The 16,571-nt window shown below is 48.3% G+C and overlaps 1 protein-coding gene across 3 annotated transcripts in view; it reads left to right on the top strand.

The window, feature by feature from the left end:
• Positions 1-16,571, top strand: part of LOC119376001 (spliceosome-associated protein CWC27 homolog) — a 381,331-nt gene that overhangs the window by 185,232 nt on the left and 179,528 nt on the right. For all 3 annotated transcript variants that reach the window (XM_037646002.2, XM_049411346.1, XM_049411347.1), the window contains one exon: positions 14,096-14,307. In XM_037646002.2, coding sequence (XP_037501930.1) covers positions 14,096-14,307 — 212 coding nt within the window. The remainder of the gene's footprint in view (positions 1-14,095; positions 14,308-16,571) is intronic.

Below are 16,571 nucleotides of genomic sequence, written 5' to 3'. Positions count from 1 at the left end.
CAGAGAGACAGCACATCTTGTATGTAGACGACATACGATTCTGTTGACGTCTGAGCGCGGCCCGCAAGTTCTTTCTTTGCGGCCAGCTGACGACCGACCGGTCTGCCAAACAGATCTCGCATTTTCTGTTTACAGACGTCCCAGCTCGTTAGGTCAGCTTCATGCGTGTCATACCATTGCCGCGCAGTTCCCTGAAGATAAAATATCAGGTTCGCTAGCATGAGGGTCGGGTCCCACCTGTAGCTGTCACTCACCCTCTCGTACAGCGTTAGCCACTCCTCGACATCAGTCTTATCCGTGCCACAAAACGGCCCAGGGTCCCGCGGATGGGTGAGGAAGACGGCTGGCATCGAAGTTGACGGTGGGTGTGCCATCGAGGCGGCAGGCAGATGACGTCCGCTGCGAAGTTCCGTACTGGTACCCAGCACGTCCACCAAATGTTGCACGAAGAAAACAGGCACACGAGTGCAGAGTTGGTATTTTACGATAAATACAGCTGGTGCTCAAGCGGCGGTAAGAGACGTCGTCTTCCTCTAATCTGGGGCCAGCTTCCTCGTTCTTTTCACCGCAACAATATTAATGGATGTAGGAAGATAGTTACAATGGCGACGCATAGTACCTATTGCTCTAGATAATTTACTAACTGATTCACTTGGCAATCCCACGACATAGTTTCAGAGAAATATACGCCAAGCGATTTGAAAGATGATAGTATTTCTATTTCAATATTATTTATTTTAATGGGGGTTAGTTGAAATTGTTTGTTACGTGGATGAAACATCACTGCCTCTGTTTTTTCTACATTAATCTTAATGTAATTACTTGTCGCCCACTTTTGTATACTTGCAAGCGTCTTATTGGCTCGATTTGACATTTCAGAAACTAAGTCACCATCAAAAAACAGACTTGTATCGTCTGCGTAAATTACGCACTTAGCAGATGGATCAACATTGACTATGTCATTGATGTACAATATGAAGAGATACGGACCCAATATGCTCCCCTCTGGGATGCCTGTCCTTACAGATTTCAACCCCGATTGGTCCCCGGCTATAGCTACGAACTGGGATCTATGCTGAAGGTAGGACGTAATAAGAGAATGAGCTACGCCACGAATACCGTAGCGATCAAGTTTTTTAAGCAAAACATCATGACTGATAAGGTCAAAGGCCTTGGAAAAATCGAAAAAAATTCCAAGCACCATTTTCTTTTCCTCAAATTCTTGCAATATAAACTCCTTTTGGGTCATTAGGGCTAATTCAGTTGACCTGTTTTTACGAAAACCGAACTGTGCAGGAGTTATGATACCAAAGTGTTCAGTAAACAAATCAAAACTGCGCTAAAATCACCTTCTCTAAACCTTTCGAAAAAACAGGCAACACTGATACAGGGTGGTAATTTGAAAGGTCATTATTGTTGCTTTTTTTGAATATCACTGTCACCTGTGCCATCTGCATGCTACGAGGGAAAATGCCTGTTTACAAACACAGATTAAAAATGTACCCTAGGCAAGATGCAAATATGTCTATGACGAATTTTACCGGTGCTGTTTGAATACCAAATGCATCAGTGGCTCTGCTGTTACTTAATGACAAGAAATAACTTCTTGCATTGTAACACCCCTTAGGAATAATGACTACTTATTAGGTGTGTTCATGTACGAAAGGTCGATACCATCACATGCCTGAGCAAGGGACAAAAAAAAAATCGCTAAAAGCATTAGCAAGATCAACCCCTTTTAGTTCATTGCCATCTTTTAGGACTGTGGTAGTTTTTTCAAGCACAGTCCCAGTTATTGAAGCAAGTGTCCTCCAAATTTTATCAGGGCATCCTGCAGATGAGTTGTAGAGATTAAAGTAATAGTGCTTCTTAGCAACCCTTAATTGTTTTGTGACGTAGTTCCTGTATTCTTTAAATGCTTTTAATGCTTCCGGTGATTTAGCTTCCATAAGGGGAGACGTGGGTCTTAAAAAATGGTTTTTTAAAAGTTGGGTGAATGACATGAAATAAACTTATTCAGCTTTTTCTGCAGATTCAAAATCTCTAAGTAGATTTTTAATAGCTGCATTAGAACAAAAGATATGCAATTTCTAACACATATTTAAGCATATTTCTTATGGAGATTTTTGGCAACTTTGCTTTGTCAAACACAAAAACAAAGTATGTGGCAAGATTGCCAGGAAGCTGGTCTAGCCAGTGATGCTATTTATTTTCTTATAATGTTGTTCACCAAATTATAATTCTCGATTATCAGAAATAGTATGCAGCAAAAAAATTTCACTCACATTTACGTCTATTTATTTTGCATTCAAAGTTTGTTGAAAACAATCGGATTAGCATCACCGGCTAAATCAGCTCTCTGGCAGCCTTGCCACATACTTTGTTTCTGTGTTTGACAAAGCAAAGTTGCCAAAAATTCCCGTAAGAAATATGCTTTTAGAGATTGCACATCTTTTGTACTAATGCAGCTGTAGAAAAATTGGGATAAGTTTGTTAAATTTCGTTCAGTTCACCCTGCTAATAAAAGAAATAAAAATAGACCCGCGTCTCCCCATAAATGAGCCGTATAACCTGTCTTATTTATAAGCTTAAGCAGGTGCTTATCTATCCACGGTGTGCGACATTTCTTTGTCTGCTTTAAAAGCAAAGTTTTTACCGGGAGACATGTGTAGTATATTTCTATAAATAATTGCATAAACTTGTAAAGCCGCATCTGCATTTTTTTCTCTATACACATCCTCCCATGTAGTACTGGCCTGACGCTCTCGGAATACAGACAAGGTGTTAGTATTTACGAGTCGATAAGAGAACGGTTGATGTACTTATTTTTGTTTTTCAACTGTGGTAGCAATGAATATAAACACAGATAAGTGGTCACTAATTGCGTATACTAAAACACTAGGTTTTACAGAAGGGACGTCAAAGTTAGTTAAGAACAAGTCAAACGCAGTTTCACATGTTGCCACAACTCGAGTAGGCGATGTTATAAAATTTTGACAGAGATGAATATTTAGGAGAGATTCTAACTCTAATTTCATCTTTCTGGGTAATCATATTTATGTTTATGTCGCCTCCAAGAACAATTTGGTAATTGTTATTGTTAACAAATTCTAACAGAGAATCTAAATATGATAAAAACAGTAAATAAATTCCCGATGGAGGCCTGTAGCAAACACAAAAAATTATATTGCTACATTTAACTACGACAGCATCATAGTGCTCATTAGTACAACAGAATTCAGAAAAAAGCTCAGAGGTAAATGAATTTGAAACCAATATTGAAACTTCTCCCCCACATCTATCACGGCGGTTCATGTAAAAGGACTTGTAACCGGGAACTCTACACATCATCTTCTGAAGCAAACCATGTTTCTGAAAGCATCACAACACCAAATCGACATTCTGTTCTGCCAAAAAAGCAGTCAAGTTCATCTCTCCTGTTTCTACCAGATCTAAGGTTAAAGTATATGCAACTCTAGCAATGCGAACCGTGGCTTCACATGATAGTATCCAAGTCAGAGAAATTTACTCAGTCCATGAAAAACAACACAGCTTAGAAGATAAGTTGGCTGTCACAATTCAAGTGCTGGAAAGTTTATCAAGGTCAGTCGTGCAGCGGATGACAACCGCAGGTGCGTTCTCTTGCTTTCGAACAAGAACTTTCCCGTTCGCATGGCACGCGAAGCGATAATCATTTGCATTTGCCCATTCTCTCATGTCACACAGCAGTTTCCGGTTCTGTACAGTCATGTTTTCACAGATTGAAACGTCAGAGCGCATGTTCCGTAAAACTTTGTGTTTTTTGATCCATCTGTCTCGCAGAGAGAGCTGTGAAAATCGGATGATGATTCCAGGTACTTTGCCTTGTCGTGAAGGCAACCTATGTACCGTCTCGACATCAGTAGCAGTCAGCTCTGACAAGCTCACCGATTTCGCTACTTCATTTAGCTTTGTGATGAGATTTTCATTATTAGTTACTGGTATTCCATGCACTTCAACGTTAAGCTTCCTGCTGCACCATTCAAGATTGAGTTGCTGAATATCGCTTGGGTTTGCATTTTCTTCGAGCTTAAAGATTTTTTTCTTCAAGCTGGTTAGTTCTTTTTTCTGGGCAACTTGACGACTTAGTGTGTCATCGTATTTTTGAGACATTAGCTGAATTGAATGAAGCCTTCACTTCTTGAACCTGCTGTGGCAAGTTGGTAAGCATGTCTAATTTGCGAGTTATCTCTGCCAAGACGACCGAAAGGTCGGTATCCATTGCCGGTTTAGCTTTTGGCGCTCTGCACACCGCACATCACCACGCCCTACGCCCACTCTCGCCTTTACTTTTATATGTTGCTTCACTGCAGCCAGAACAATCGCCGAGATGGTAGCCGTACTCACATTCAGAGCATTTAATGAAGCGTCCATCTGCGGGAAGGGAGTCGCTGCAGGAGTGGCATTGCATCTTCACTGGCCCACTAAGTGCACACACATTGCAAAGAGTACTGAAACACCAAAGCACTTGACACCAAAACAAGTATCAACACGGCGATAACGGGGGTGGCGATGGCAAAAGATATAGGGCAAGTCTTTAGTCAGGAATGAACCTGAGTTTACCAACCTGCAAAGGGTAGAATATAGATGTAAGGGGGGCGTCCTTCCACCACCGCCGTCACTGCCCATGTGAGCTGGGTAAGCTTGACCGTCACGAGCGCAGCCAGCACAGCCAAGATGAATAATACCCGTGCCACACGGGCACAGAAAATGGTATTCGCCCAAATGCCATTCGTCACCTAATGCCATCGCCAGAACTCATTCAACTGAGAAATGCATGCTCTCGATGGCACAACTGACGAAGTGCGATATACCTAAATTATATAAAACAACATCCTATTCAGCTAAAAATAAAGTTTTCACGTCTTCTATTTACACTAATCACTTACACAAGCGCTTCAAACGCTGTATTTTGAATGCGACAGGTGCCAGTTTCTTTTTACGCTGTGGATCGGACTAGTGTTGGCTTAGGTTGCTACGGTCAGCTGCACCGTCGTGAAACAAAGCAACGAACTCAAGCTTACAGCAGTGTAATATGCTTATCTCTACATTTAATTATTCTCGGAGGTATATGAAGCTTGTAAGCGCATGTTTATTTTTTTATAACTACTCAACCATTGCTCACTACAGAAGATGCTGCGATCGACATGATCAAGTCAAATGTCATTCAGTTTGCACGTGTAGCAGCTCCGCCGAAAAAAATGTCATTCGGGAACTGAATGCCTTCACTACCGAATGTCATTTTCTGTGCCCGTGTGGCACGGGTATTAATGTTCGTGATGTCAGTGCAGGCAAGAATCCTTGAAGATGGCGCAGCACTTTGTGTTGAGTCCAGCTGGATAAAAATTGCTGGTGGAGGCTGGTTGCTGGTTGAGGCTGGTAAAAAAAGCTGGCAAAGGACGAACCGCGTAAACGAGTGTTAGCCTTGTTTAACTTAGGAGGCCCCGGGTTCAATTCTACATCACCGCACAAGAGAATCCTGCTAACGTGGACAATAAGGTCAGAGCATAATGAAAAAATATCAGAGGTACATGTCAAACTGTGTGGGCGAGACAACAGCAGCAGGAAGCAATTATCTGAACGAATGCACTTGGCATTCTTACAGTAACATACCTGCGTAAAAAGCAGAAAACGGTTCAGCATTCCACCAGCGCTGCTGTGAACTCTCCCACTGAAGAAGGCAGGCGTCGACGATGTTCTTTTATGCCTTGCCGACGATGTCACGAAGCCAGGCTGGTCAACGATAGAAGGAACCAGGATGTCGTCATCATAGATGATGGCACGTAGAACACCAGCTGACGAGGCAATGAACAGGCCCGAACTATCTCTAGTGAGGCATATAGGGCTGTCCACGCCACCAAGACTCAAGTTGTGCACGTGCCGAAACACGGTCGAAGAAGGGTAGTCCATGTCATTGCTTTCCGGGCAAAGAAATTCGAACGAGTCGGTGACAGGTTCGGCGAGGCAGGCCAAATACTGCATAAAAAGCAGAAAACGGTTCAGCATTCCATCAGCGCTGCTGTGAACTCGCCCACAATTAATGCTGCTAGGTCCTGCAATATCTTGATGAGTTGGGTTAGCACTGAGTATCCTTTGGGAAAGCTGCATTGTAGGGGTCAGGTTGTGTTCTTACTTTCCACAGGAACAGTCACTCGTTCAAATATTGTCCTACGCTAGGGCACGAACAAAGGTGCAAGCAGACACCACTGTCAAAATGCCAAATACGAACGAACTAAAGAATGACATAATGCAGCGCTAAAAACACACACACACCACAAAGTAAGGAACACAAACCGACGGGACAGGCGACGGGACAGCGCCTGTCCCGTAGGTTTGTGTTCCTTACTTTGTGGTGTGTGTGTGTTTTTAGCGCTGCATTATGTCATTCAGCAAGCACCAACTCGCCCAACAACACGTTCTTCTGCACGAACGAACTAGGCTTGTGCGAATAGTAAATTTTAGGCTCGAAGTGAATAGTGATTTGGTCGAATAATTTCGAATCGAATTCGAATAATATATATGACATATTAGAAAAAAAAATAGCATATTTGTCATGACCCGACTAACCTGCACAATATTTTTTCTTTACAGCGAAAGCTGTTATCAGATCACAACGGCAGCGGGGTAGTGTCCGCCGTTCCATTCTAGGAACGGATTCAAGGAACCGGGATTCTTGGATAAAATGAAATTTCTAGGAACTTGGGTCCTCTGCATGGCAGTCGATTATTGTACCACACAGCCACGCTGGTGCCTGAAACTCCTTCGCAAAAACACCCATACAAGTGTCATGCCGGGCAAGGAATCGTGTTAGCATATCTAATGTAGCGTCGTAGAAGAGTAAAATAACAACCAGGCGTCACACAATGTGAATTACGCAACAAATGGGTCATTGAATGCTTCCATCCCATTATAAAAGGCTCAGCCATACTTCTTCATCGTCATCAGCCACAGCCAAAGTGCCCATAATGCCTTACAGATGTCTGAGCCTTTTATGGGATGCGGTGTCTGCGGATAAGCATCTCAGCCGCTTATCTGAGAATGAGAATAATGGCATAGCGGGGGCTTCCCTACTTCATGAAAGTTATGGTGGTTTATGGCTTAGTGGACACCTTGCATGTGTGCTTTTATTAGTTGCCCCAAGAGCGTTGAGAACGGTTCTTAGAAGGGCCGCTCTTTCAGCTTTCGCTGTGAGTGTGCTGCGTGTTCTGCGCAGGCCTGGTTATTTTTTTTTTAATTTGAAACAAGGCGTGTGCAAATGTCATCCTTTTTGGTTCAAAGGAAGTGGAAGCAACTTTGAATAGTAGCAGGATTTTACTTTCGGTAGAATGCTTGTTATAACCTGTAAAATACATTGCCATTTAAAATTTACTATATTTAGAGCATATAAGTCGGCATAACAAGCTCTTAAGCTTCAAAAATGATGAATCGGTGTGACAGTAACATGTTCATTTAACCTTCGCGGCAATACGGATTTTTCTTGGCAAGGTGTATTCATAGTTTAGCACACCTCCACTGCAGTGAAACCACATTTACACGGGGGACATGGGGACTAACATACACATTCGTTCATTTCGAATACTTTGAAATTTCGAATAATTTAAATTTGAATCGAAGCGAATTTGAATACTGCAATATTCGTTCGAATATTTAAAGTGCTCGAATATTAGCACAAGCCTAGAAAGAACATTCTCCAGCTTGCGCGGGCTCCTCGTCTTCGTTGTTCTGGAATAGAACACCAGGTCGCAGCGTTATATTGTCACGTGGTCGTGACGTCGACGAAGGCAGCAGTCAGCACGTCGAGATGAAACTCTTTATTAGGCCGAACTTGTGGCCGAGAAACTGAAAGCTACAGCAATACACTGATAGCGGCGAACAGAGCGTCGACCGTCGATCAACTGACAAACAGTGAAGCGCGTTGGCATTTATACATGTGCCGTGGACTATTCCCGCGTTATTGCTGGTTGTCGCGCAAGTTCTAGAATAAGCTTGAGTGTGCGCGTCCTGCATGCAATCTTAACAAAACAATCTCCTACAATCGCGAAGCTTCTCGAACACTCTTCGCGGACAGCCTCGGGCGTTGATAACCGTCCTTGCTGGTCATACTCAAGAACATCAAAATAAAACAAGATGTGGGCGTGGCATTGCCCCCCCTCTGAAAAAGCATCGTCCCGATGCTTGTGAAAGAACAAAGAAGAGAAAAAAAAACGAGTGCATACATAAATAAATTACACTAACAAAGGAAGAAGTAGAGTACCCAGGTTCGCCAACGTGCAAAAAACGGCTTAAGGCGCACGACACGGACGACTTCAGGTCGTGCGCGGCGTCGCTGGGAGTTCGTAATGCCGTCCGGGATGACCTCGTAGTCAAGAGCGCCAAGACGTCAAAGAACCTTGTATGGCCCGAAGTATCGCCGAAGGAGTTTTTCGCTAAGCCCACGTTGGCGTATCAGTGTCCAGACCCAGACACGATCGCCGGGCTGGTATTCCACGAAGCGCCGTCGAAGATTGTAGCGACGGCTGTCGGTGTGCTGCTGCGTCTTGATGCGCAGGCGGCCGAGCTGTCGAGCTTCCTCGGCACGTTGTAAGTAAGCGGCGGCGTCGAGGTTTTCTTTGTCGGTGACGTTCGGTAGCATGGCGTCGAGCGTCGTCGCCGGGCTCATTCCGTAAACCAACTTGTACGGCGTCATCTGCGTCGTTGCTTGCACGGCCGTGTTGTAAGCAAAGGTCACGTACGGAAGGACGGCGTCCCACGTCTTGTGCTCAACGTCGACGTACATGGCCAGCATGTCAGCGATGGTCTTATTTAGACGCTCGGTGAGGCCATTGGTCTGCGGGTGTAGGTGGTGGTGTGGCGGTGGCTCGTCTCACTGTATTTGAAGATCGCCTGAGTTAGGTCCGCAGTAAAGGCGGTACCTCTCTCTGTGATGAGGACCTCTGGGGCGCCATGATGCAAGACGATGTTCTCCACAAAGAACTTGGCTAGCTCGGCGGCACTGCCTTTGGGCAAGGCCTTTGTCTCGGTGTAGCGGGTGAGGTAGTCAGTTGCTACGACGATCCACTTGTTGCCGTAAGTCGACGTCGGGAACGGCCCCAGTAGGTCCATCCCAATTTGCTGGAACGGCCGGTGAGGTGTTTCGATTGGCTGCAGAAGTCCCGCGGGCCTAGTCGGCGGTGTCTTCCGTCGCTGGCAATCTCGGCAAGTCTTAACGTAGTGGGCGACGTCGGCGGCAAGGCGCGGCCAGTAGTACTTTTCGTGTACTCGTGCGAGCGTTCGGGAAAGTCCGAGGTGTCCAGCCGTCGGGTCGTCGTGCAGGGCATGCAGAATTTCTGGTCGCAGTCCCGAAGGTACAACGATAAGGTAGCTGGCTCGGGCCGGAGAGAAGTTCTTCTTTACGAGGACGTTGTTCTTCAAGGAAAATTATGCCAATCCTCGCCTGAATACTTTTGGGACAACGATGGTCCTGCCCTCCAGGTATTCCACGAGACCCTTCAGTTCCGGGTCGGCTTGCTGTCGTTCGGCGAAGTCGTCAGCACTTATGGCTCCCAAGAAGCTGTCGTCATCCTGGTCGTCGGGCGGTGGTGGGTCGACGGGGGCGCGAGACAAGCAGTCGGCGTCGGAGTGTTTCCTTCCGGACTTGTACACAACGGTAATGTCGAATTCTTGAAGCCTTAGGCTCCACCGTGCGAGGCGACCTGAAGGGTCCTTCAAGGTAGCTAGCCAACACCAGGCGTGATGGTCGCTCACAACTGTGAAGGGCCTGCCGTAGAGGTAGGGGCGAAACTTTGACGTAGCCCAGATGATGGCGAGGCACTCCTTTTCTGTTGTGGAATAGTTGGCCTCTGCTTTAGACAGCGACCGGCTAGCATAACTGATAACCCTTTCTAGTCCCTCCGTCCGCTGCACAAGTACAGCGCTGAGTCCGACGCTGCTTGCATCGGTGTGAATCTCCATATCGGCGTATTCATCGAAATGCGCAAGTATCGGAGGAGTCTGCAGGCGTCGTTTCAGTTCATGAAATCCTTCGACTTGCGCTGTTTGCCACCTGAATTCGACGTCGGTCTTCGTGAGCTGCGTCAGTGGCTCGGGTATCCGTGAAAAGTCTTTGACAAAGCGTCTGTAATAGGCGCACAAGTCGAGAAATCGGCGCACGGCCTTCTTGTCGGTGGGTGGCGGGAAAGCGGCGATGGCAGCTGTTTTCTGCGGGTCTGGGCGCACTCCAGTCTTGCTGATCACGTGACCCAAAAACAAGAGCTCCTCGTACGCGAAGCGGCACTTTTGTGGTTTCAGGGTGAGCCCGGAGTTCTTGATTGCTTGAAGTACGGATTCAAGGCGTAGGAGGTGTTCGTCGAAGTTGGAGGAAAACACGACGACGTCGTCCACGTAGACAAGGCAAGTTTGCCACTTCAACCCAGCTAATACTGTATCCATGACTCGTTGGAAAGTCGCAGGTGCTGAGCAAAGACTGAAGGGCATGACCTTGAACTCGAACAGGCCGTCCGGTGTTATGAAGGCAGTCTTTTTTCGGTCTCTCTCGTCGACTTCGATTTGCCAGTAGCCGGTCTTGAGGTCCATCGATGAAAAGTAGTTCGTGTTGTGGAGTCGATCCAGGGCGTCGTCTGTCCGTGGGAGAGGGTACACGTCCTTCTTTGTGATTTTGTTCAGGCGACGATAATCGACGCAGAAACGTAGGGTCCCATCCTTCTTCACCAACACCACGGGGGACGCTGCCCACGGGCTGTTGGACGGCTGGATGATGTCGTCGCGAAGCATTTCGTCGACTTGTTTCTTAACGGCCTCCCGTTCCCGCGTCGAAACCCGGTAGGGACTCTGGTGGAGTGGTCGAGCATTTTCTTCTGTTATAATGCGGTACTTAGCAAGGGGCGTTTGTCGGACCCGCGATGACGACGACAAACAATCCTTGTATTCCTGCAGAAGGCATCGAAGCTGCTGCTGTTGGCGAGCGGGAAGACTTGGGTTTACGTCGAAGGGTGGCTCAGGTATTGGGGTAGTCGTAGCTTCGTCAGAATCTGAAAAGGCAAACGCATCGCTGACGGCCAAGATTTCTTCGATGTATGCAATCGTCGTGCCTCTGCTTAGGTGTGTGTATTCTTGGCTGAAGTTCGTTAGCATCACGCTTCCTTTTCCTTCATGCAACCGAGCAATGCCCCTTGCAACGCAAATGTCACGGTCTAGCAGCAAACGCTGGTCGCTCTCGACGACACCTTCGATGTCTTCAACTTTTTCGGTGCTGACGGGAATTATGACGCTGGAGCGAGGCGGGATAGTAACTTGATCCTCGAGCACGTTCAGGGCATGTTGACATGGATTCGTATCCGGCGGTGTCGTTTTGTCCGACGATAGGGTTATCGACTTGGTTCTTAACTCGATGACGGCGCTGTGATGGTTTAAGAAGTCCATGCCAAGTATGACGTCCCTGGAGCAGTGTTGCAAGATTACGAAACTCGCAGGATACGTGCGATTATTGATTGTGACTCTTTCTGTGCAGTCTCCAGACGGCGTTATTAGATGGCCTCCAGTGGTACGGATTTCGGGGCCTTCCCAAGCAGTCTTAACTTTCTTTAACTTCGTGGCGAAGGGCCCACTGATGACGCAGTAGTCGGCTCCAGTATCGACGAGAGCGGTGACGTTGTGGCCGTCGATGAAAACGTCGAGGTCGCTAGCTCGTCGTCTTGCGTTGCAGTTGGGTCGCGGCGTGGGGTCACGGCTCCGTCGGTTTGTTCCGATGCTTCCCTGTTGCGTCGTCGAGTCTTCTTCGGTCCGCGAGATTTCGTCGTCGGGGGTCTGTCTGGTTCGCGTCGTGTTCTGAAGGTTTCATCGCGGCATCGTCGGCGGCGGCGGCGGAGGATCTTCGGTATTTCGTCGTACAGCAACCGCACCTCCACCGGTTGCTGCCCTTAGTCTCCCAGATACGGGCTAGGCGACCGGCCCCGGTTTGGGCCAGTGTACTGCCTACGGTGCGGTGACATGTAGCGGCCGGGCGACGGCGAGCGGGAACGTCGTCATTCTTGCCACTGTGTTCCGGTGAGATAGTCGTCGATATCGCGAGGCTGTTCGCCTGGCTGCGGGCACGGCGCGTTGACGGTGAATCAGCGTAGCCCCATCTGTTGGTACTGGGAGCGGCGGTACGTGTGGCCGGCCTCCCCGCAGTGGTAGCAGAGCGGGCGGTTGTCAGGGGTGCGCCAAACGTCGGTCTTCCTTGGCGTGTGTCGCTGGCCGGCTGGCAGGCGGTGTGATGTCGGTGGTGGCGGCGGTGGTGCCTCGCGGCGGAACTGCTGGGGCGGCGCGGCGTCTTGACGTGGTCGAGGAGGGGGGTCGTTGCGTCGGGCTGCAGCAGCATAGCTCATTGCTTGCGGCTGCCCCTCTGCTAGCTGAGGCGCGCCCAGTGACTGCTGGATCTCCTGGTGCACGACGTCGGCGATGGAATCTACTTGAGGTTGCGGCAAAGGTAGAATTTTTCGCAACTCCTCTTGCACGATTGCTCGGATCGTCTCGCGCAAGTTGTCGAAGCCGAGGGCATGAACAGCTGCGCTGTCTTTAAATGCGCGGCGATTGTACTGCCGGGTGCGCATCTCGAGCGTCTTCTCGATGGTTGTTGCCTCCACGAGGAATTCTTGGATGGTCTTGGGTGTGTTTCTGATCAGTCCCGTGAACAGCTCCTGCTTGATTCCTCGCTTGAGGAAGCAAACTTTCTTCTCCTCGGGCATGTCAGGGTCTGCGTGGCGGAACAGTTTCGTCATTTCTTCTGTGAAGAGTGCCACGTTTTCGTTTGGCAGCTGCACGCGGGTTTCAAGCAGAGCCTCGGCGCTCTCCTTGCGGACGACGCTGGTGAATGTTGCCAGGAACCTGGTGCGAAAAACGTCCCATGTCGTCAGGGTTCGCTCTTGGTTCTCGAACCAAGTCCGAGCGGCGTCTTCGAAAGCGAAATAGACATGCCATAGCTTTTCTTCGCTGGTCCAGGCATTGAAAACGGCAACTCGGTCGTAGGCTTCGAGCCAACTTTCCGGGTCTTGAACGACGACCCGCGGAAGGTTGGCGGCTCCTTAGGCGTCCGGAGAAGGATTGGTGCGGGCGGCACAGCGTCTGTCATCGTCGCTGTGGTCGAGGTCAGGGTCTTTGTTTGCCGGGTCTTTTCAGGTAGAGGCCCGTGCTCTGGCGGTAGGCCTTGTTGCCGGTGGCTTGCTCGCTGCTCGGCCTTGGCGTCGATGTCTTGTGCGCGCTTGGGCTGGGTTCACGGCTTGACGGGGGCGTCCGGAACATGAACGAACAGCACCTCCACCAGATGTCACGTGGTCGTGACGTCGACGAAGGCAGCAGTCAGCACGTCGAGATGAAACTCTTTATTAGGCCGAACTTGTGGCTGAGAAACTGAAAGCTACAGCAATACACTGATAGAGGCGAACAGATCGTCGACCGTCGATCAACTGACAAACGGTGAAGCGGGTCGGCATTTATACATGTGCCGTGGAATATTCCCGCGTTATCGCTGGTTGTCGCGCATGTTCTAGAATAAGCTTGAGTGTGCGCGTCTTGTGCGCGTCTTGTGCGCAATCTTAACAAAATGATCTCCTACAATCGCAAAGCTTCTCGAACACTCTTCGCGGACAGCCTCGAGCGTTGATAACCGTCCTTGCTGGTCAAACTCAAGAACATCAAAATAAAACAAGATGTGGGTGTGGCAATATGTTCAAGAATTTTAGCACTCAAACATAGCAAGGAGACTGGCCTGAAAGAGGACACAAGTGAGTAGTTTTACGTACTGGTGTGTTCTTAACATGCTTCTTGGGTTTCAGCACGTGGAAGTGATTTCCATATTGCCTTTAGATTTGTTGTATGCCCTTTAGACAGAATTCAGCTGCTGTTCTAGAGGCATTTATGTGTTTTAAGTCGGTAGGTTCAGGTGTTTGCGTTTATTCATTCATTTTTATTTTCACTACCTGCATGTGGCGACTTGGAAGAGGCCTCATACAGGCCAGCCTTACAACAACTATTTTGAAAATAAAAGAGCACCACACTGAAAGAGGCCCCTCCCGTGCAGGATAGTAAAAGCCGTGGCAAGAGCAGCCATGACCTGACCGATGATGCCAGCTTGAGCTCAGTGCCTGCAGTGAGTGAGTTCAAACAGCCGGTTGAACCTGAAGGTGCAGCTGACCGTGTAGAGCAGCGTACATGCCAGCCAGCCCCTGCTGTATCATCTGACGAGAGGAACTACTTTGAGCAGGAACGCCAGAAGGCCTCCGCACAGCGCATGTGAGACCACCGCACACTACATTGTGACCAAGGTTTTTGACACAGTCTGCAGACTGGCCCTGGGTCACTGGCTCTCAGGCTTTCTTGCCTTAAGGAGCTCCAGCAGCTCTTCCACAGGGCTGCAAAACCTCTCCCCTTTTCTGCCGATTTGCTTTTACATAATCGCTACGAGGGCTAACTAAAGCATATAGGAATTGAAAGCAAAAGAGAAAGGGGAGTTCCCATTAACCGGAAAAGCATGGCTGCTATATCTGTGTGTCATCCCCGGTAACTGAGAGCCATCGCTCTTGATGGGGCACTCGCAGTTATGCACAAAGAAGTAGCTTGAAAACTTGCTCGGCTTGGTGATGCATGATGAACCACAGCACAACTACCAAACAAGACGCCAACGAACAGTGACTTGTTCGTCTTTCTTCTTATTGTCCTCATTTCGATAGTTGTGCTGTGGTTCAACGCGAAGATTTTTTTTTTCCACACCATTCCATGTGTTGTTATGCAGCTGTGCCAACCATACGTTTACCGGTTTGGGCACTCTGTGCTATAAATGGTTTACTCACCTAGTGTTAAGGGGCACTGACATGAAATTGCACAGCTGACATAGCCTGAGGGACTGATTCCGTTGTACATGCGTATATATCATCTCCCAAGTCTCAATAGTGAATATACCTTAGAATAAGGGTTCTCAAACATTCTGTCCTTGGTGAACGCCAACGACTTTTCCAGAGTGCCACGGAACCCCTGACTTTTTCTTCAGCATGAAGACAATTGGGGGGGAATGTGACACTTCTCGACGCACGCAACCACAGTATTTATTCACCGCCCGCATTGTCCTATGATCTTTAACTCCGAAGGCCATCGTCGTTGACGTGCAACTCCTGATAAGACACAGACTTGCGATTCCTACGCAACACCCCCCCACCCGACACCGCGAATCGCGTAAAGTGCCCGCCGACCATGCACTGCATGCTTCAGGCACCCTTATTTTTATTTATTTATTGATACCTCAAGGGTCCCGGGGACATTACATGAGGGGTGGGCATCAAAAGTAAGAACAAAAGATAGAAAAAAAAGGGAAAAAAATACAATAATTAACAAAAAACAACAATCGGAAAATGCAATATACAAAAGACGGCAATGATGACAATTTGAAAGGAAGAAAAAAAAATCTATTTACAAAGGTAAGTCCAAAAACAGCAGTTCCGTATATTAGACTAAGAGTTCGGTCGCAGATCGGAAGCACGCTGCGTCACGGACGAGTGCTACATCTCCCGGAAGGCCATTCCAGTCTCGGGCAGTTCGGACGAAGAATGACTGATGGAACGTAGGGGTGCGGGTTCGGGGTGGAATTACTGCGTTCATGTGGCCTGTTCGAGATGTACGATGAGTCTGTTGAATCAACTGGCTGTCACGAGGTATGGTATGAAAGAATCTGTGATAGAGGCATAGGCGTGAGATGCGACGTCGAGAGGCAAGAGGTACAGTAATCCCTCGTTAACTCGAAGCCGTAAAATCCAGGGAAAATTTCGAGATAAGCGGTATTTCGAGTTAAGCAAAACGCCGAAAATGTTTGCCCAGGTCACTGTAAAAGAAAAGCCAGTGCTGCCAGGAAAAGCTCCACTGCACGAGACGGCAACCGTAGTAAAGCACAAGAATTCAGAGCGAAAAAAAAAAATTTATTACCGAGGACCAAAAAACTGCGTGATGCTCGCCTGTTTCGCGTTCGCGTTCGGTCCCAGAAAGGCGTTCTCCAGTTGCTCAACACATCGCATGAGCCGTTGGTCGCCACCGCTGCATTCGACCTTGTTGCGGAGCAAGCGCAGCACGTTACGTGTTTCTGTCGTCGTAGGCACTTCTCGGGGCTCTTCCTCGTCTGCATGGTCTTCTGCGTCGTTCACGGCCATCTCAACGATATCGGCGTCCGACAGCATTCCGGTAACGGGGACGTCCGCCTCGTAGAGCGCATACTCCTCAAAGGCCATCTCGCCGTCTTCAGTATCGTTCACGCAGCCAGTTGCCTTGCGCACTTCATTGCACAGCTCATCACAGCCGCTGAATTCTGCGCCAATGTCTTCTTCGATCGATTCGGGGGCGCGAGAAAACCCTGCATGTGCGAAGCAGTTAGCAATCGCCAGCGGGCGTAGTTGGCGCCAGGCTTCGGCCATCAGATTGATTGCACCCAGCAGATCGATTTCATACTTTTTCCCATTGTCGTATGACAGCAGAATTCGGTGCAGCAGGCTCTTCCTATAATACTTGCGGGCAAT

Source organism: Rhipicephalus sanguineus, unplaced genomic scaffold (genome assembly GCF_013339695.2).
Source record: "Rhipicephalus sanguineus isolate Rsan-2018 unplaced genomic scaffold, BIME_Rsan_1.4 Seq10638, whole genome shotgun sequence".
Taxonomy (NCBI): Eukaryota; Metazoa; Arthropoda; class Arachnida; order Ixodida; family Ixodidae; genus Rhipicephalus; species Rhipicephalus sanguineus.
Note: the sequence above shows the minus strand (reverse complement) of the source record. Positions and strands in the feature narration are given on the sequence as shown.